General features: G+C 34.1%; 1 protein-coding gene across 1 annotated transcript in view; it reads left to right on the plus strand.

The window, feature by feature from the left end:
* The first annotated feature begins 6,959 nt into the window (after positions 1-6,959).
* The window catches only part of LOC143252757 (follistatin-related protein 5-like), a 107,338-nt gene continuing 90,711 nt past the window's right edge, over positions 6,960-23,586 (plus strand). The window contains exons 1-2 of the mRNA XM_076505391.1: positions 6,960-7,085; positions 9,840-9,914. Coding sequence (XP_076361506.1) covers positions 9,858-9,914 — 57 coding nt within the window. The 5' untranslated portion in view covers positions 6,960-7,085; positions 9,840-9,857. The remainder of the gene's footprint in view (positions 7,086-9,839; positions 9,915-23,586) is intronic.

Consider the following 23,586-nt stretch of genomic DNA (forward strand, 5'->3'; position numbering starts at 1 on the left):
TATGATTGAGAATTATACGGTTTGCATGACTTATAAATATGGAGGATATGAGTGAATGATCAAATGGTATGAGATAAAAAAGAAGTGGAAAGTCAATTTACCGGATGATGGAAGTCTGAAATAGCATATTTACGATCAGTGGATCAATACTTCCCGCGATGGATCAGCGGTAAGTTTGCAGACTTACGGTGCTAAATTCCAGGACTCGAGTTCTCGCGGAAGATAGAGTGTAAATAGTACATTATATAGTTTTGCTCTAAAACGGCAACAGTACTTGGCACCTTCACTCTTAAACACTAGAACATAATGTGAATTTAATATCTGAGAAAATCATGTAGTAGATGAGTACAGTAATCGATATGACATGGAAGTCCAACTTGTTAATTTAATATTCAAAGGTTTTTAACACTTTCCATACAAGACAGCCCAGTATCTTTTTCTACGTAATTTAGGGCGTCCAACAAGAGTATCATCCCGGAAATCAGTGATTTAGGGTTGTTTAATAGATCTTGATGAATGATTCTCGGAACGACTTCAAAAACGAATATGAACAAAACCAAAACCACTATAAATAATACTTTTGTGTTTGTCTGTCCGGAACTTTTCTCGCAAATCTGACGATCAAATGCTACAAATGTCATATCGTTTGAAAGGCCTTTGTTTGAGGAGTCTGGATTGTATACTGGCTTATCCAATCAGAATCACCTTAACTGTTTTTGCTCAGTAAAACTATTTAATGCATCAAACATACCACACGATCACACAGTGTTGTGTCATCGAACATCTTCAACATTGCATGTTTGAGATTTACTGTGCCGTTAGTTTCACGTAATAATGAAACTAATAATTTCTGATACATGATTCCAATCCCCGTTGTTGAAGATGACGATACCATTGTATCTGTCGTTCTATTTGTCACTGTTAATGCAGTAACCAGTTGACGAATCTCCGATTAAGGTAGTACGCCAAATTGACTGGGATATCTTCAAATAAGTTCGTGTCTAATCTGACCTGCAACCAAGGTTTGCTACACTTAAACTACTACATTCACAACAACCACATCCAGAACATTTTAAATATGTTTCATTGCCATATCGTTTTACTCTACATTGACAAGTTAACTCCTCCATGTTGGCTCTCATCGTCTTGGGTTGGGTCACGAGCTTTTTTTTTTGTTACTTTTTGTAGCATCCACTCATGCATATTTTTTTAAGTTCATAACCAAGACGAAGGACTGGCATCTCAGCTTGATATTACTAAAACTTGCCCTCTCTTGTTATAAAATTTCTACTTTTTAGAAATATCAACATTAGATAAATAACAATAACTTTAAAAGATGAAATATAGTATTGGGTTTGGCGATTAATCACGTGAAGTATTATATTAGATCTGTTAAACAACACAAATACATCTAACGTATTGATCACCAGAATACTGTAACCGTGTTTATAAATGATGACTTATAGTGCCATCTGTGGAGAACGTTGTCAAACAATATTTGTGAAGCATGTTGTAACATTTCTTATAATTGTAGTGAAACTACAAATGAATTCCAAAACCAAATTACAAGGTTAATGAATACATTATGCGTTACATAAGTATTACCCAGCTAGCATATGAGTTATGAGTGGCTTAAAACTGTAAATGTTATTAACTTCAAAGTCATCATTGAGATGTTATTTTAAATACATAATCCAGGAGTATTTCTCATTCAATTATAAAACATTCACCTAAGTAGACGTAACAAACTTGTAATTTTATATGGAACTAGACGAAGAGCGTAAAACAGCACATATTGTATTATCATGGCTTCTGTTGATACGCACATCAGAGTATCATGCTCAAACTTAGTCCCTTCACAAGCCACTTGAAGTTAAGTGAATAACTTAAATTAGTCTAAATATTGTATTAATGACCTCATTCGGTAAATAGATGATTTTTAGACCAACAGAATGCGATAGCTTTATCTGATACTATCCATACATAACAGTGCAGGTATTTTCTGGTTCGGTGCTTAAGTTTATCAAAATTATTATTTTTTTACGTTCCTGGTTTGGATTGATTGGTATTAGACCATCATTGACTTGGTCATCACTTGTCCATCTTCCTTAGGAAGTCTACTTCACAACATGTTTGATCTTGGCTATTATTTGACTTATCACATCACAACGTATATTTAGACATAAGTGTTAGTTCTGCTATATTTTTAAACACAGGATTCTATATTTAGTCCCTTAAAGATTTTCAAGAATTAGAATAGTGTCTAATAATAATGTTCTAATCACAGACGTTTCGTTTCAGACTAAAACCTTTTATTTCTTGTTCAAACAAAACTTTAAAAACAAAATTGTTATATTTATTTAACTATAAGTTAAAACCAAGTTATCCCAAATACCCATTGCTAAAGTCGTATCTTCCTCGCCCCACTAGTATAATCACAAACATTTAAACAGATGTTTAGCCATCTTGTCTGCTCAAGATCACGAATTTGTAAAAACTCACTATTTATATTTTAATTCTAAACAGTGCTATTACAGAGTTTACATCGTATGCTTTCTCGATATGTGCATGACATCGAGACATTTAAAAAGTTTTATTTTATTAGCCTTATCTTTGTTGGTTTGGTTGGAATGAAGCACAAAGCTAAGCAATAACTGTCCTGTGCTTTGCTACCCACGGGTATCGAAATCTGGATTATAGCGTTATAAGTCCGGAGGCGTACTGCTGAGACATTGGGGGGTCTTGCCTTGTCGGTGATAATTAACTTAATGGTTTGATTGATTTATCCAAAACTTTTATAAGAAATAATAGTATTTGTAATAATCAAAATATGCTAAATGTTTTCCCAAATGGTTTAATAAACAATTAATGATTACAATAAACTAAATAAGCTCTAATTCTTCTTTAACTGGATGCTTTTGTTAAAGGTTAATACTATATTCTGGCATTTGAAGTTTCGTTGTTGCCTCTTTACAAGAATAATGAGTTAAAATATTTTAGTCGATTTCTATTATGTCCCCCGTACCCCATTGGTACAGCATCACGTCTGTGGATTTACATGGCTAAAATCAGAGGTTCAATTCCTATCGGTGGACTCAGCAGATACCCTGATGTGACTTTACCATAAGAAAACACACCCACATTACGCCTCCCAATGGCACAGCTGTATGTCTTCAGATTTATAAAGCTCCCAATCAGGTTTCGATACCCGCGGTAGGCAGCTCCCAGATAATTCACAGTGTAGCTTTTAATTCCAAAGAATTAAACGAAACGTTTCTCTCACCGATTATTGAACTTTGTACAACTATAGTCATGAGCAAGCACGATTTTTAGCTGAAATATCTTCTGCAATAAACACTCACCCACATTTTACGTTTTTTTTTGTTAAGTTTCTTATGTTTTGAGTAAAATAGCACTATTATAAATTCAATTTCTTTGTGTTGAGATTTGTGAGGGTTTTGAACTTAGTAGTTTGGTTTTCAATAACACCAACACAGTTAAAAGATAGTTAAATTCGAATCTCGCTCCAGTTCACTGATTTCATAAAGCCATGAGAATTTCATTTTTCATGGTACTTTTATTTCATCATAGAAGAAACTGTATCTGAGGAATTATGAAATCAATAATGAAAAAAATGTTAGAAGTCGATTAATACTCAATAATGTAAAATTAATGTAGGCAGTCGCATGTATTCTTAATATTTTAGTAACAAGTTCTATTCGCAAATTTCTATGGTGAGTCTGTTATTTCAAAAACTGTTAAAATGTGCCCTTTTCCACTCTTAAATTTTGATTACGAGTTCATAAACTGCAGTGCTTATAATCTCATTTTTCCAGACACACTACGAACTTATATATTGATATAGATTGACCAAGGCTATTGGGTGTGTAGCGTAACTTTGCTGTTCTAAAGTAAGGCGTAGCAGTCACGACAATATGTATGCATAGATGCTAACTTTTCGCTTTTACTTAAATCAGAATCATAATGATGTTAATAGTACTGGCAATAATAACACCACAGAAAGCAATTATAATACTTAACCAGGGATTATAATCGATTTGAACAAATATAACATATCGATTACTAAGCACATAATACAAACATAGAACTACACTGTGTTTTCTCAACCAGTTTAATCTATATTGCAGTTGCTCAAACTAGACATCGGGTTTATGTATAAAAATGCGTAAAAAACTGAATAAAACCATTTTGTACGTACTGACGATTTAACAAAAGAAGTATTTATTGATTCGCAATTATAAAATGAAAAAATATATATTAATTGGATTATGTTGTCAAAATAAGAGTCATTAGAATACACACTATGAAGGCTCATTTTGACTAAATACTCGTGATTCTGGTACGGCTTAGTAGTTAGCGTGTTTGGAACGTGATTCCGAGGTTTGTTTTTCGTTTCCCGTTGCAACAAAAACACGCTCCGCACTTTGGGGCCGTGTGCTCGTTAGTTTGTAAGACTGATGCATTATTCGATAAAACAAGAATAACCTAAGAGTTGCCCGGTTGGTGTTGTTGATTGACTACCTTCCCTCTAAGTTAGCATCCCTGTTGTAGCTTTGGGCGAAAATCAAAATCTAATAAACCTAAAACATGATGTGTGTGTGTGTTTTCTCTTAGCAAAGCCACATCGGGCTAGCTATTGAGAAAACATGATGACCGAAATGAACAACAGTAACACGGCATAATAGCAAAGATAAAATGTTACCTAGACTTGTATTGCTATCAGAAAAGGTAAACAGCTGAGCAATAGAAAATATACTTTGGAATATTAAGCTGTTTCTTGCTTCACGTTTGCTTAGTCATGAAGCATGAAACCTCTTGCTGTAGGTTATCTTAAGGTAAAACAACATACGCAGAGATTACATTTATCATCCACAAAAAACAGTGAGGATTTCTAAAAGAACAAGTGAAAGGGAGAGCAGAAAGACATCACAATATGTTAGTAATGCACTAAGAAAATTAGAATTATGTTATTATTATAATCGAGTTAAACAAACATAACATATAAATTGCTAAGTACATAATACAGGCATAGAACTACACTGTATTTTTTCAACCACTTTAATATATATATTGTTGTTGTTGTTTTGAATTAAGCACAAAGCTACGCAATGGGCTATTTGTGCTTTGTCCACCACGGGTATCGAAACCCGGTTTTTAGCATTGTAAGTCCACAGACATGCCGCTGAGCCAGTGGGGGCATATATATATATATATATGAAGTACAAAAATTTGTGCCTGTCTGTTTATCTGTCATTTAACTAATCCTAGGTTGCTGTGCCAGTCTTGACCAAACTTTGTGGGACGATAGTTTGGAACAAGTTGCACGTTAATGGATGGTTTACAACTCCCTCCACCCCTTTATTGATGTTATTGAGTATTTATTATCATTTTTAATGCAAGTTAATGTTAGCTGCATTCATATATAATGCCACGTTCTTACGTCAAAGAAAAAGAAAACTTTATTACATTTTCCATCCGCCAGAGGAAGAGAGGTTAAGGCTTTGAACTTACAAAGCTAAAGCCTAGCGCGTAAGGCGGGCGACTCGTAATCCGAGGGTCGCGGGTTCGCGCCCCCGTCGCGCCAAACATGCTCGCTCTCCCAGCCGTGGGGGTGTATAATGTGACGGTCAATCCCACTATTCGTTGGTAAAAGAGTAGCCCAAGAGTTGGCGGTGGGTGGTGATGACTAGCTGCCTTCCCTCTAGTCTTACACTGCTAAATTAGGGACGGCTAGCACAGATAGCCCTCGAGTAGCTTTGTGCGAAATTCCAAAACAAACAAACAAACAAACAATACAAAGCTAAAGTCATGAGTTCAAGCTCCTTCAGTAGATGCAACAGATAGGTTAAAGTCACTTTGCTATAATAAGATATATACACCCACATTAAATTTTCTATAGCACAACATACACACACTGTGAGAATAGGTTACATAAACGTCATATATATCTCAGAGAGTGCACTGTCACTCACTGTGGAAGAATGCAATGAAAAAAAAGGTCGCCAATACTGAAATAATACATAAACTTACCTAAAGTTTTTTAATCCAACACCCACTATAACACTGATCTCAAGTGCTATTTCTTGAGCCATGCCCACTTCCTATGTTGACCCCTGACCTTACAACTTCATCCCATAAAACACTTCTGCGGCCAATGACCGTCAATTAATTAATAACGCGAAAAAATGTAGAAGGACAGTGAGAGCTGAAGGTAACAGAAAGCACACTAACCACCAGGACAGTGAGAGCTGGAGGTAACAGAAAGCACACTAACCACCAGGACAGTGAGAGCTGGAGGTAACAGAAAGCACACTAACCGCCAGGACAATGAGAGCTGGAGGTAACGGAAAGCACACTAACCACCAGGACAATAAGAGCTGGAGGTAACAGAAAGCACACTAACCACCAGGACAGTGAGAGCTGGAGGTAACAAAAAGCACACTAACCGTCGCTATTTTTCAGCTAGTTTTTCATAAAAAGTCTCACTGGTCATTACACAATGTGTAACATTTTAAGTTTATACATATTGAGTTCTTAAAGCTTATATAACACTTTTAGCGAGGTGATAATAAGTACCGTAGTAATATGTTGCATTATAAATAAATGATGTGAACATTGTGAATTTTATGTTATTTATCATACTCTCCATTCAAACATTTTATATTTAATTCATAATCTGGACAAAGTACGGATAGTTCAGCAAATACAAAATTTCATGTCGTATGAGAAATACTAAATAAATATATCATATTGAATATCTTATTGATAACTCATGTTATTTTTAATACGAATGTTGTTTTTCAATTTTGTATTTTATAATTTTATATATCCTTTTTTATATTAATTTTATCACTCAATATCAAGTACGTGCTGCACTCTCGTGGGTAGTATTTTCTGCATTACATAGCGCCATCTATGGATTTTGTTTAAGAGCGGCGTATCGATGTAAAAACCCAATTCGGTTGATAGCAGCTCTGACGTAGTGACGGGAATCTGGTTCATCATTGCTTTAACAATTTCCACAAAAACCAAGTACATTCTTCAATAAACCAAAGTACATTTAGGTAAGTTTTCTACCCTTTCCATTTAGACTGATTTTAAAGTAAAATTTGTTTATTTTGTTGTTTTTTCTCTTTAAGATAAATTATGATCGCGATTGCTTGAGGAAGGACACAACATAGTAAAAACTTCTTTGTTGAAAGAACAATTGAGAAGCAAGGACTAAAACGAAAAACGTTTACTGGAGTTGTTTTGTAGTATTCTGTGCAAATGTGTTTGTGCTTGGTTCAAGCATTATTAAGCAATTATTATATTTGTGAAAGTAATTTACTTTGAAAATCTGTGCCCTTTGTTTGACTTTAGAATATTTACTGCAAAAACAAACCACAGTTATACGATTGACATTACTCTCCTGGTTTCATTAGAAATAACAACCATCGTGAAGTACTGCAAGTAATATATATATATATATTATTAATATCTGGGTTGTTATTATTGTGAAGCGAGTAACAGACGCTGCTTAGATTTAAAACCAATCGTAATTAACATAATTCAATTGTAATTGTCGTTATAATAATGAACAGTAGCTTTAAAATGTCAACTGAAGTTTTGATCGTAAGGTAAAGAAACGTTCAACAGAGATAGATAGATATATTCTTAGACCCAGTGTTTTAGAAAGTTTGAATTTTTAAGTATGTTTAGGGGAATTCTTAAAAGAAATGATACTTTTTTTAAAAAATTCATATTATGAAAATGTTGAGTCTCCACTCTCCTTGAAACTATCTTAAAATAGCATCTTTCTATTCACCAACATAACGTTCTAGTTTGGATGTCTTAAAATTCTTAGTTCAGAAAAAAAAGAACAACAAAGTTAAGTGTTTAATATTTCAATAGTAAAGCCCTTTTGGTAATTAATCCCGTATAAACAGATAATCCGGTTTGATTTGTTTTTGTTAACCAGATACTAATAGTAATAAGAGTAAAAACTATAAGTAATTCAAAGAGAAACATTCTAAAAGATCATTAAAAGAGTCAACGTTGCTCAAACGACCGGTTACTAATTAACAATCATCTTGTTTAAATCCCTAACTTACAAATATAATGGAGAAAAAATGTTGTAAGTAATTTAAATCGATTGCGTAAACTACGTAAGTTAAGATATCAAGTTCATAAGGTACTACATCTTCAAGTAGAGTTTAATCACAAATACACATTATCAGTAGGTTTTGTGTTCGTTTTGTTTGGTTTTTTGCACACACCTTCTTAAATAAATAAATCAGTTGAACTCAAGACTTAATAAGTTTAGCTAATTCAAAAATCTACTGTGCAAATAATAAACCTTTAACAGGATCATTTATCTGTTCCGTTTATGGAAGTTCTCGAACTGAGAAGCATAATTGTTTCCTCACGGGCAAAAATTTTTTAATTCACTTGCACAACTCCATAGTTTAACGCACAAAACTCTGTATTTATGTAATACTGAATTTATGAAATGTATAATGCAGTATTAACTGAAGATAATCACCGTATAAACACAGAAAATACCTTTATAAAAGGTCATGGAAGAGGTACTAAGTCTGGATAGATGTTGAGTCTAGATAGGCATATCTAAGAACGGCTGGTATTGGAACTAAAACTTTTATTGATTGTTTGTTTGTGTTGAATTTCGCGCAAAGCTACACGGGGGCTATCTGCGCTAGCCGTCCCTAATTTTGCAGTTTAAGACTAGATGGAAGGCAGCTAGACATCACCACCTACCGCCAACTCTTGGGCTACTCTTTTATCAACGAATAGTGGGATTGAAAGTTACATTATAACGACCCCACGACTGAAAGGGCGAGTATGTTTGGTGGGACGGGGATTCGAACCCGCGACCCTTAAATTACGAGTCGAGCGCCTTAGCTACCTAGCCATGCCGGGTCATTCATGTCTGGAGTAAAGGAATTATGTTCCAATATTGTAGAACTGTCCATACGAGCATATCAGAAGGAGATGTAAGCTGATCGAATGATCTATGATTTAAGAATTTCAGAATACGAAGCACACATAAACCAATGAACTTGTTATGTTTCAAACTTGAAGAAATTATGCAAATCAAATGTGTAAGGCCAGGCAATGACCAGGTGGTTAGGGCACTCGACTTATAATCCGAGAGTCGCGAGTTTGAATCTCCATCACAACAAAACATGTTCGCTCTTTCAGCCGTAGGGGCGTTATAAAGTGGCGGTCAATCCCACTATTCGTAGGTAGAAGTGTAGCCCAAGAGTTGGCGGTTGGTAATGATGACTAGCTGCCTTCCCTCTAATTTTATACTGCTAAATTAGGGACGGCTAGCGCAGATAGTCTTTGTGCTGCTTTGCGCGAAATTCACAAACAAACAAACAAAACAAACAAATGTGTAATTGATAAATTGTTTAAAACGTTGAAAAAGGAATGTAGACAATATGTTTAACAATTACCATTGGCACAGTTTAACATTAACCACTGGCACAGTTTAACATTAACCATTGACACAGTAATTTTTGTAAGTGTGAGAAAGTGTTGATAAAAATATATAAAAACGTATTTTCCAATACAAATACCCATTTCTTACGAAATATTATAAATAGATGGAATAGTTTGAAGTGTATAGCTGTCTTTGTTTATCGTTCGATTTGATTTAATCTGTAAAAAAAGCAGAGCTGTTATTTGATCAGAAAGTTCAGTTGTTTTATGTTTTACTTAATTTGTTACATAAAAAACAGCAAGCTTTTTGAATAATCTTAAGTTATAATGAAACCGAGTTTCGAATATTTCCTATTTTGATTTTTCTGACATAGGTATTTACTACGACTGTAATGTGGTCTTCAAACTTAGTGGTGTGGCTTTTGGTCTCATCTTTGGGGATCGTGAAGGTAAGTGTGGATTATTTATTTTAATTTCTAAATGTATTGCGTTCAGTGTTCTGGGCCCGGCATGGCGAGGTGGGTTAAGGCGTTCGACTCGTAATCAGAGGGTCGCGAGTTCGAATCCCCGTCGCACCAAACGTGCTCGTCCTTTCAGCCGTGTAAGCATTATATGTTACGGTCAATCCCACTATTCGTTGGTAAAAGAGTAGCCCAAGAGTTGGCGGGGGGTGGTGATGACTAGCTGCCTTACCTCTAGTTTTACACTGCTAAATTATGGAAGGCTAGTGCAGATAGCCCTTGAGGAGTTTTGCGCGAAATTCAAAAACAAACAAACAATCAGTGTTCTGCATTTGTGTGCTCTTAAGTTTCCTTAAAACTAGGTGCTTTATTCTTAATAACCAAATTCTGTAAATTTAGACTTTAATGTTCTAAGATTTATACAAAGAAATCATTGATTGCTCTCCGCTTTTAGTCAGTTTATATTTGTGATGAAATGTTACTTCCTGATAATGTGCGATAATCTATCGTTGTAAAACTAAGTTAATTCAGATAGTTGTGCTGATTTTTTTAATCACCCTTCGTTTCCATTCGTTAATTTAAAAACAAAATATTTTGCTAAAATACTTTTTCAAATTGCCATTTTTTGTAATTTAAGTGAAAATTGCATGTTAAATATATGCAATATTGCCATAAGGTGAAAATTATATGTTAAGATAAATGTAACTCTTATACGGTTATAAACCACCTTTTGAGTTCGAGTTTCTGAATGCTTGTTAAAGAAATAATAATAAAAATATTAAAGTAGTCAACAAAAAGTGACCTACAGAGAGTTGACATGCATTCGAGTTCAAACATCTTAACGGTGAGAGCGAAGGTTTGTTATTATTGAATTTCGCGCAAAGCTACTCGAGGGCTCTCTGCACTAGCTATTTCTGAGTATGAACTCATAGCCTAGAAAGACAGCTGGTTATCAATACCTATTTATACCTATTGAAATACTTTAATAAATTAGTTTGATTTGACCATTACTTTTACAGCGCACTTACATCGTCAGATATCTTTAGAGCGCACGAACCAGGTAAACTTGGAACCACTTGCTAATATTATTTCAATTGGGTCATGTATTGCCCGAGAGTGAAGGACATCTCAAAGTTGTATGAATTAAAAATTGTTATTACAGTAACGAATAAACGAGTTATTCTATCTCTTCCTTGAACTTGATTGAATCTCAAGGGACACTTGTCTGTTCTGAAACCACTATTCTTTCTTTTATCTAGTGTTTAATTAAGAAGTGATTTAACCTGATCAATAAGTTTCCTCACGAAACTGAACCTTCCTTTCACTCTTGGCCTGATTTCATGGAACAGTTTCTATGAACAGCTCTTAAAACACTCAAATAATCATCATAGTTGTCCATTGACCCCTGATCCATGAAGAACATTTATACTTTTTTCAAGGAATATAAATCCTTATTCTATTTGACTTTGCTTTATGATTCTTCTTTTCTACATTTAATGAACATTTGTGTGACATTACCTTCCGAGACAAACAGTTTTAATTTCATTTTGACATTTAACAAAAAATAATTTCTTTAAAAACACGTTATTATTGTACAAACAAGACATTTTATTACATTTTGCATCAAATTACGCGATTATTCCTCCAAAATTTGTACTTTTCATATAAATATTGCTTTCAAACAATACCAAATAATATAATTATAAAATCTATCGAAAACTAGAGGGCCACTTTATACAGCTCACACCTCTGCCGCTCAGCGTTGATCATATTCGACTCTCAAGAAATATGAAAATATGACCGCATATCCTTCGTTATTAACACACGCGAATAAGTTTTTGCACTACAATAAGTTATATTATTCTATATAAGTCCACCAAGTTTCATCAAACTACGATAATTTTTGACTGAATTATAGATAAAAAATGGCGTGAAACATTGGTCTCCAGGTGGCAGAGGTAATAAAATCGCACTCAAAATCGCGGTTGTGCATTCGAAACTAGTGCTAAGATTGCTACTGCCGTTTTTTATTATAACGACGAAACCTTACTATTTGTAGGTGACAGGAAATAACTGTTACCGTTATTAGCATATATCGGAAATTTCAGTTAGGTAAATTATTTTCTCGCAGTTCTATTAAACCTCACTGTTTAAAGAAATAAAAATATTCAAATTTTATCAGATTTTCTGAGTGTTTATAGGGTGAAGTTTTTCGTTCACTCACGAAATTTTCTCCCAGAACTATCTACCATTAGGTTAAGTACACCATTATATTTTAAATCAATAAAACACTGAGAAGTTGAAAAGATTGGTTTACTTGTGACTTTGTGTTTGCTGAGCTATTAGTCAACTTTTTGTGTTTGAGAACTATTAAGATGAAATGTAGAATCAAACATTTAGGTGTGCTGTTGTATAACTTGATGGCACAAAAGCCAGTTATTGAAAATATAGTAAATCTGGGCTTTTATTTAAATCCAATGTGGTGGCGGTAGTTTTTGTAATAGCGATTCATAGGGACCTTTTTTGTCCAAAAAAAATTAAGACCAAATAGAAAGCATTCACTTAGCGTAAAAGCTACATCCTTGATATCCTACAGTATCAAAAATGGAACCATTAGCACCAACGTAATACAGCTTGATCCTTGTATAATGTGATGACGTGTATGTGTGTTTTTCTTATAGAAAAGCCACATTGGGCTATCTGCTGAGTCCACGGAGGGGAAATGAGCCCCTGATTTTAGCGTTGTAAATCCGCAGCGGAGGACAATGTGATGGCTTAAAGGTTGCTTGTTGAAAATATAAATAATCTGGGCTTTTTAAAATCTAATGTGGTAACGTTAATTTTTGTAATAGCGATTTCTAGAAGTGTTTTTATTGTGTTTAAACTTGAGAGTTTCTAAAGCTGGAAAACAACAACTATTGATCTATGTCATTGCATTTTCCCTCCTACATTTGAGATATGGTTGAAGTGGAAGCAAGCCACATTTTCCTCTGTTTATTCTTTGATGACATTGGAATAATATGTTTTGTCTGAGCACTTGAAAATCATAGGTCGTTATCTTACAAAATTCATAGAATGATTTTGCGAATGTGATATACGAAGGCTTTCGTACTTCTTATACCGTTTTATTCCTGAAAGGTAAAGATATATTATTTTTGTGTTATATATACATATATTACCAGTCTTCCTTCAGTCATCGGACTTTCTGGCTACTGTAAAACCAAAAGCACGATATTCTGATATTTATTTTACTAGTGACAGTTTGATGTCTCTAAATCTAATATAGGAATTTCAACTCTCCATATTTTTTTTCGTTACACTGCAATTTTCTGACAATCAATAATAAATTTACAAAATGAAACATTCATAAATAGTACAGTTATCAGATTTTTTTCACTAATAAAATTAATTCAGTTGAGATAATTATAGGAAATGCAGTGTATTGGTGAGAAGATAAGCTAGTATTCCCAGTGTATAAATATGTGTTAAGAAGTCACCCAAATTATATTTCTTCAAATATTTTATAATTAGTTTACTTCCCAATCATAAGTTTCAAAGATGCTTTGTGAGCAAGTCACGTGATTAATTTTGTTGACAGAGAATGTTATTTGTATACAAAGAATTAAACAGCGTTTCTACTAATCTGTGCTGAGGATGTTATCTTATTTTCTAGTCCTAAAAAGTCCTAAAATGGTTAAATGTTTTTATTTATTTTAAACTTTTATCTTCTTGATGACAGAGTAGACACTTTTGTAACTGACACTTCACATGTTAATATGAGAGAGAACTATTACAAAAAGAGTTGAAACTTTGTATCGCTTGGATATCCTACTATGTATGAAAAGAGTTAAAAATTGAATCACGTCCAGACTACATTTCAAACTAATTACAAAATATAGTCTTCAAGTTTTACTTTTCAGTTTTTGAGTATTTTATTTTGGTTTGGGTGTTTCACTAACCTTAACTCTCAGTAACCTTTGTAACTGAAATATATCCCAATAAAAAGTAACTAGAACAAGTAAAATAGTCGCTATAGAAGACAAAATAGTATCGTTGATGTATTTTCTGTAGTGATATTTGGGGATAACCAATGATATTTCTTACAATATTCTCAGATCGATGTGCATTTACAAATATCGTGTGTTTATAAAATACAATGTTTTATAAGTTTTTGCAACTGAGTAACACTCCCAGTAATCACTATGTTGGATGCTCATAATTCTCATTTTAACATTTAAAAAAGGGTTAATTTTTCTATTTATAATAATGCAAAATTCTATATTTGATTTTATTAATTACTTCGTTCATTTGCAACTGTATATCTCAGTTATCAATTTCATATTGATTTGTTTCACGTGGTTATAAAATGACAATTTCTTTCGATAAGTGTTTAGCTGGGTTATTATACTTAGAACTTATCTTATTTTTACTTATGAGGTCCTGGGTAATGAAACAAGAAGAAAATAGTACCGATAAGAAGGGGAAACAAAAATACAAGTGTCACATAACGAGTGTTTGTGAGAAATATATAGATCCTTATATTACTGTAAAAGCGACGGAAAATTCATTATACTATATTCTGTTAATTACCATTATCAAACATGTATAGTCATTTATTTTTAGCATTAAGGTAATTATACATGTGAACTAAGATCTCAAACTCTTGTTTGTGATAGTTGTCAAATAGTTTCAAAAAATTTTGAAATAATAAGTTAGCTATTCACGTAATAATCGATGAGCGAAATAATTTCATAAGGTCGTTTTTTAATAACTGTTGCAGGAAGTCTGAAAAATCTATCCGGCTTTTTATTCATAGAATTGAAATTGACATCTAACTTCTCTTGTATATTTTCAACAATTGAAAATATACTTTGCTCCTTAACAAGATCCAACTTTCTTACAGGGATTAATATATTTGTTGTTTTATTCTTAATCTATTCGTATTTATTGAAATAATTTGATACTGTGAAGGTATAAACAAATTAATAGAATTAAAATGAGCTAAAACTGAGTTTTGTTTTCGGTTTCACGTAACGTAGGTAACGCGCATGGGTATTGCTGTGATACGTATTATGCTTGCGCATTAAACCAAACATTAAATGGATTGTCTAAGCAGATGAAATAACTTGAGATAGTTTTAAATCTCATATCTTTCAGATTCTTATACTGTAAATTATCTAGCATGTTTAGTCGCTTCGTAGAATTAAATATTTGTATTATGAATTTAAAAGCAGAAAAATCGAGCTATTGCTATAAGATACTTTATATTTTCTTATTTTAAATTTTATAATATACGAGTGCGTATGTTGTTTTTTGCTAGAAAATTCCAGCATTAACTTCATTGAAAACTGATACAACATTTTATTTTTGTTATTTTCAGTGACGGATTTAAGGTAGGCGGCTAAGATGGCTGTTGTTGCTGTTTTGAATTAAGCACAAAGCTACACAATAGGCTATCTGTGCTCTGCCCACCACGAGTATCGAAACCCGGATTTTAGCATTGTAAATCCGTAGACATACCGCTGAGCCACTGGGGGGGGGGCATTAAGATGGCTAGCCACATTCCCTAAGTCCGGCACTGATTTTGTAATAATAATTTATTCATAGTGCAAGATTATAATATTTTGTGTTTTGATTAACGAATCACGATGCTTGTCAGCAATATAAATGTTAATACACAGGATACTAAAATTTAACAATTATCCAAACAGAACCGAATAAAAATAGAATAGATTTGCTCTCTGTAGAGGCTAGCAACTTCTTTGTCCATTAATAGAAACCGTTTTAAGGTCCCCTGGAGGACTGGAAACATGGTGACTCATCTAAGGCAAACTCCTTTGTACACAAGCTCATGTTTCATAGCAGCCAGTAGCAGCTGCAAAACAACGCCAGCGGGATTTTCAGACTATAACATACAACACTTTTATGTGGAAAAAAAATGAACAGAATAATGGGGTTTCCATTACAGATCAATATTGCACATCGTTTCACAATGAACAAGTAAGCAAGGTTTCAGCGTTTATGTTTACAACAACTTTAACACGTACCATAAGGCACGGTTGAATTTTGATCGAGAAAACTTCTTGATTATGTGTTGATAGTGACAGTGACTACATTTTAATAATTTTATTTGTGTGTCAAAAAAGAGTATAGTTACTTTATTAATTTAAAGTTATTTTAGTTTTGGACATCTTCCTTTAATTTTTAAGTTACTGATTCGCTAATTTTCACGTGTAAGTTTGAAGAATAGAGACAAAGTCTTATGTATCTACACTGACCTTTGATTTTACTGATATTTCTCTTAGCTTGTTTATGTGCTGTAGGTCGGACCTTAGTTTTATTTATCTGTTTTATTTGTAGCAGTTGAATTGTTCTTGGCTATTGGTTTTCATATTATGTCATATATAAACACGCCATGTTTTTTTCAGTATTAGTACAGAAAATTGTAATAATTTGTTATTTTGTTTTGTTTTTCACATCACAGAAGTCAAGAATAGCATTGAGTTACTTTCATTCTAGCTGTCCATTGTTTAATGTCATTCACCTAGAGTAACTCCTTTTGTCTTCTCGTGGAAAAGATGGTTGTAAAGGCGCCTAATGATTGAAGTTAAACATGTGTCTCTTCCACTGGTGACTTCAGGAGGTAACAACTTCCTTAGTTTGGGAAATGACTAGTCATGTGAGTAGTGCTAGATTCTCTGGGCAACTATGACGTAAACAATTTAAATAGTACACATGAAAATTAAGCTGTCTGGAATCAGATATCAGGAGATATAACATGGAATGTGATCTTGAGAAATTCAGTTTTGAGCTTGAGATCACCGAGGTAATGCTATCTTTCTAGAATTTTCTGTCTTTCTGGTCGTTGTGAGAAGTTAAGTATATAACTGGGCTTGTCTTAAATGAATATTGTTAATTTTATGTATACACCGATATTTAATATTTCTTTATCTTTCACAACCTCATATTCAAAGAAAATATATCTATTTTGCAATACATAACTCGTGGAATTTCCTATCTTATCACTCTTTCTAGAATTAGTTTTACCTAAAAATAGCATGATTATATAAATATATACATGAAAGTATGTTTGAGTATATATAAATACACACACACAACGAGCGGCTATACTCACCGCACACACGTATATACAACGTATATATAATTATACTGTTTGACTTTTAACCCTATAAAATCAATATCTTGTATTTCAGATACATTTTACTAGGAATTTGATATCGTTATATTATTAAAATGTAGATGTTTTCTTTATAGAGTGATTGATATTTATGAAACTCCTGATACATTTACATGACAATTGATTTCATTGATAGCATTACATTCTCATCAAGATCTCACCAATGAAAATGAATCCTGTAAGCCTTGAAGATATATATATCATTCAAATGCCTAAAACACATTCCATACTTTCAACAAAACTTTAAACATCGGTTAATTTTTGTTTTGTTAGTGGGAATTTATAAATACAGGTAAAACAAAAGAAATAAGTTACGGAACGATAGATGCTCTTTTCGTATAGCGGTGAATTTATTTCCCTGTTCCAGAATTTTATATAAAAAGTACACAAGGAGCTTTTATGCACACAGCCGTCACAAGAGACACAATAGCCCGTAAGTAACAACAACCACCAACTCTTAGGCTATTCTTAGTTGATTGAATAGTGGGATTTGATTGCTACTCTTATAACACACATAGGCCCCCCAGAGTGCAGATTGCGATAACAGAATGCAAATCTTGAATCTTCAAATTCACAGTCTGAAAATGCAAAACAATAGACTGCACTTGCACACAAAGGTGAGATTCGTTGTCTCTGGTATTATTTAACGATTTGTACTCGAGTGCGTAATTCAGTCGTTATATTATGAATCTTGTCATACCAGTAATGACATTCTTACAAAAGTTTGGCAGTGCACTAATTATGTAAGGAGCCTAACGGGTTAAAAAACATTGGAACTTCAGTAGACAACATAATTAAACTATAAACCATACAAAATAAAATATTCACTACAGAATACAAAGCACCCAGAAGCACCCATGAAACGGTCCGGCATGGCCAAGTGTGTTAAGGCGTTCGACTCGTAATCCGCGAGTCACGGGTTCGAATCCCGATCGCACCAAACATGCTCGTCCTTTCAGCCGTGGGGGCGTTATAAATTGACGGTCAATCCCACTACTCGTTGATAAAAGAGTAGCCCAAGAGTTGGCGGTGGGTGGTGGTGACTAGCTGCCTTCCTTCTAGTCTTATACTGCTAAATTAGGAACGGCTAGCGCAGATAGCCCTCGAGTAGTTTTGCGCGAAATTCAAAAGACAAACAAACCCCATGAAAATTTATACACAGATATGTAAATATATATTTGTCAGTTTGTTTGGAATTAAGCACAAAGCTACACAATGCGCTATCTGTGCTCTGCTCACCACGGGAATCAAAATCCGGTTTCCAGCAGTGTGAGTGCACAAACATACTGCTGTGTCACTAGGGAAGGAAATATGCAAATATACAAAACATCTCGGATAGATTTCTACAAAATTTACTAAATAAGTTCACGAAAAATTAGCAAAAAAGCGACCTTGTGTGTGAAATAAATTGCTTCTGCATACATGATGTAGGTAACCTTAAGTATCTCCAACCAGTAAATATATATGTTAAAAGTAGCATTTAATAAAGCCACCAAATGCTATACGAAGAAACCCACGTTAGCTTTAACCATTAAAAAGGTATTTATGTGTATTATCTGAATTAGTGTAAAATTAATGAACATGAAAATAAATATGGAACTTTTCGTCATGCACAGAACGTTTGCAACAACGAATCAATGAGAAAATGAATTTATTAACATGAATGCAAATATAAGTATTTACATGGGCATTGCCCTAAAAAAGGGTCAGAGTAGGTGCGAGATATACTGACCCTCATGCAGTGATTAAATTTGTATTTAACAGAAGCTTATAACATCTAACAGGGGAGACGAGGAAAAGGTCAAATGCACTTGACCTTCTCAGGTTTAAAAGACCTAAATACTAGTTATAAGAACAGGCATACCAATAAGTTAAATTAGTAACTGACGTTAATACGTATTTCGATTAAAAAACAAACTTTTATTATTATAGAGAGTTTTTTAAAATGTATTCCATTCTCATACACATGAATAGGCCAATGTAGAGCTCGTCCTCAGTAGTAAAAAAAACACAAAAACTATAGTGGATTTTCTCGGTTAACTCATCCAGAAATGTCGTGTGTAAACCTTAACTGAAAATGTTATCTTAATAGAAGGAAATACTTTGAGTTTTAAATCAAACGGAGGAGAGACCAGGGCTGAATGATTCACTTTTTAAATTTTTAAATAAAAACCAGCTAATAACCTTAATAAAGTAGTTTTGACACTAATATAAAATAAACACCTTCCTCTATTACACAGAAGAGCGTGCGCTTTGTGTGAGTATGGAGCACGTTGACACGCTCTGGGGTGAGTTGAAACGGATGAAATTAAATAGAGAAATACTTTATTTATATTAGTATGTTTATCGCAGTTTTTCTCAGCATAATACTTACAAACTGAAATTAAAGGTTTAGAGAAATGCCACAAGAAAATAGTAGAAGGAAAGCAGTGCTTTTATTTCGTTGTTTAGAATTAAGCACAGAGCTGCCCACCACGGGTATCGAACACCGGTTTTTAGCGGTGTGAGTCTGCAGACTTGTGCCACTGGGGGACAAGACAGCAATCCCATGAGGAATTTGCAAGATTGTTTGTTTGGAGTTAACCACAAAACTACACAATGGGCTATCTGTGCTCTGCCCATCACGGGTATTGAACCCGGTTTATAGCATTGTAAGTCCATAGATATTCCACTGTGCCCTTGGGAGGGGCAATTTGGAACATTTTAAATCATTTTTGCACATTTTTTCGACGTTTATATATTACTTGAAATTAATCAAAATATATTTAAATATTTTCATTATATCTCTCTTTCTTTGTTGGCCTGGCATGGCCTAGCGCCTAAGGCGTGCGACTAGTAATCCGAGGGTCGCGGGTTCGCGCCCGAGTCGCGCTAAACATGCTCGCCCTCCCAGCCGTGGAGGCGTATAATGTGACGGTCAATCCCACTATTCGTTGGTAAAAGAGTAGCCCAAGAGTTGGCGGTGGGTGGTGATGACTAGCTGCCTTCCCTCTAGTCTTACACTGCTAAATTAGGGACGGCTAGCACAGATAGCCCTCGAGTAGCTTTGTGCGAAATTCCAAAAAACAAACAAACTCTTTCTTTGAAGATAATAAAAAATAAGTACAAATTCACACTGTGGTAATGTTTGACACGCGTGTCATTCTGTTCCAAATGAAATACGACAACTTTCCCCAAACCACCAGTTACCTAAAAATTACTTGTGTATGCCATTCTAGTCAGAGTTATTAAACATAATTGTCTAGCATTATACAGACAAAAAATGTTCATTTAAGCACTCTGTACTTTAAATTGTGATAACGAAATATTTAATATATAATAAATCTTTTCAGTATAAGATAGTTATTTGCGTAAGTGAAAATATTAGTTTTTACTTCTGCACACAACAGAGACTTTCGAAACTTACAACAGAAAGTGACGCATAACGTTTATATGTGTTAATAGTCATGATATTACAATTGCTACGTAATTTCAGCATATGAAAAGTATCGGCATTGTGTCAACTTGTCCCCGTGGCAACCAGCTCAGGTTTCCCCTATGCAGTTTGGTTACGTGTGCCCTCTTTATTCAAAGAAAGAGGTTTATAAAGCTCCCTGTAGCAAGACTTAAAAGCAGTTTTCAAAGAAGTTGAGCATCCATGATTTTTACGAAAATATACAGAAAGATGTTCGTTCATAGACACTGAAACCTGAATTTTAGCATTTTATGTCTTTAAACTTACGAGTAACTCACTATGAAACGCTATTGTTAAACAACACTTGTTTCTCAGTTTTTAATATATTTTTAGGCATTCTAATAAAAATTATTTAAAAGAAATGAGAAAATAAAGCACACGCAATGGTGTTATTATCCTAGCTATAATTCTGTAAACGATGTTATATAAGTGGGAATTATTATAATGAATGCATAAAAACAATAAGGCTTATTGATCTTATAGAAAATACGCGAAAACTGTCAGCACGGTTCAGGTCTGATAGTATTTATTTTAGTAATTTATTAAGTGTTCGCTTTTAGACTAAATTTATTTGTTTGTTTTAGATTTCGAGCAAAGTTACATGAGGCCTATCTACGTTAGCCGTCACTAATTTAGCCGTGTAAGATTAGAGGGAAGGCGGCTAGTCATCACCACCCACCGCCAACTCTTAGGCTACACTTTTACCAACGAATAATGTGATTGAACGTCACATTATAACGCTTCCACGGCTGAAATGGCGAGAAAATTTGGTGTGACGGGGATTCGAACCCACGACCTCCGGATTACGAGTCGAACGCCTTAATCACGCGGCCATGCCAGGCATTTAACTTTCAAACTTCACTTGTTGTTGTTTTTTTCCACAAATGTTAAAATACTTATATTTTTAGGCCCGGCATGGCCAAGCGTGTTAAGACTGCTACTCGTAATCTGAGGATCGCGGGTTTGCATCTCCGTCGCGCCAAACATTCTCGCCCTTTCAGCCGTGGGGGCGTTATTATGTGACAGTCAGTCCCAATATTCGTTGATAAAAGAGTAGCCCAAGAGTTGGCGGTGAGTGATGATGACTAACTGCCTTCCCTCTAGTCTTACACTGCTAAATTAGGTACGGCTAGCGCAGATAGCCCTCGACTAGCTTTACGCGAAATTCAAAACAAACAACCATTATGACTTACTACAGGATTCTGTAAATTCAGGTCGCATTCATCTCATACACATTTTCACTATCAAGAATGTTTTCCTGCAGGATTCGTATACTCGATTTAGTAATTACAATATATAAATGCTAATAACAACAACAAGGTTGGCTAGCCATATGTATTCTGCCCACCACTGGTATGACACCCGATTTCTCGCGTTTCACAAACTAGGATATTCTACTGTGCCACTAGAAGGCTTTAAGTAGAGAGTACTTTATTTCGAATTATACAAATTGTCAGACACAACAGGAATTATGATCTGGTTAATGTCTATTTGATAGAAATTAGGTAGTTGATATGGTATTTTAATATTATATTTTATTAAAGCTCGTAGATATTTTGTTTTACGGGTCAATCATTGACACTTTTACCATAAAAAAAGAGAAGATCTTAAAAATCATAAAGGTCAAATATACATATATATATAATTTAGGGAAATGACGTCATACGTGCTTGAGTTTTATAGACCAAATGTTTAGCATATTACGTATAGAATACAACAGCTTATTCCTGCTTAATGTTTAGATCTACTTTATATGATTTAAAAATAAGTTTCCAAGTTTTGTTTATTTGTGTGTGTAAACGGAAACAGAAATTTTGTTGACATAAAATCATGGTATTGAAACAGCCTAGCCTTCTTTACAAGTAATTGAATGACACTAAAATTCCACATACCAAACGCGATGAGCAAACATGTGTTATAAAGCACAGACACCTTTGATGTGTTAATTGTAGCAATTTAATTATTTTGTTTGAAGTCTTATGTAAGACTGTAGTTTGAACAATGTCAGAAGTTTTGCGCTTGTAGAATAACAATGGTGAGTTTAATGTAAGTCAAATAGAAATTTCTAGTTATTTCTGATGTGAGTCAGGCTAGATATCTGCTCACAGATGTAGAATGATTACTGTCAGGAAGAAACTAATGATAAGTGTCATGTTAATGAAGTTTAATCATACGAAGTTCATTTTAACCGGAACTATCAAAAGGCCAATGAAGTTTAGCGGATTTATTTCCACAGTGATTTTACTGTAACAAATAAAGAGTCACCTTTCCAAATCCAAGTGGCCAGTAGTCAACAAGAAATCATTGTGAGCTACGGTCCTTGTGTGACGTCACTTTTATGATAGCCCCAGCGATATTGATTGCTGTTAGAATATCGTAGTTTGATGCTAGAAGGTGAAATAAAATAGGAAATACAGCCCCTAGTGAGCTCGATACGAATTACAGAGCGGTGGTGATTCAATATCTTTAAATCGAGAAGTTGATACACATCTAGTGTAATTTCTTTCAGATGACTGACGAATATAAAGAGATATTTGAAGCTTTATCACACCCGCCAGTCGAAGATATGTAGTTGTAGTAGCGAAAGGGAAGGAAATATTATGGATCGTAATTTTTCCAATATATTCGCGTGTGTGAACTATTTCATTAAGACGAAAAATAAATAATAAAACGCATTCCGAAACTTGGATCCTAGGGTACATTACAAGGGTGCCGATCAAATCCCATTATTACATTAGAGCAGCTCAAAAGTAAACGGTTTAGCATCTTCACCAAACTGTTTAACAGTGTACGGTTCAGCATCTTCACCAAACTGTTCAACAGTGTACGGTTCAGCATCTTCACCAAACTGTTCAACAGTGTACGGTTCAGCATCTTCACCAAACTGTTCAACAGTGTACGGTTCAGCTTCTTCACCAAACTGTTCGACTTACTAAAAAAGTCATCTAACCTTGATAACTGATAAGCAATTCCGTGAATATAACAATCTTTTTTTACAGTCTTAAGAA

This window comes from Tachypleus tridentatus, chromosome 6, assembly GCF_004210375.1.
Source record: "Tachypleus tridentatus isolate NWPU-2018 chromosome 6, ASM421037v1, whole genome shotgun sequence".
NCBI classification, from domain to species: Eukaryota; Metazoa; Arthropoda; class Merostomata; order Xiphosura; family Limulidae; genus Tachypleus; species Tachypleus tridentatus.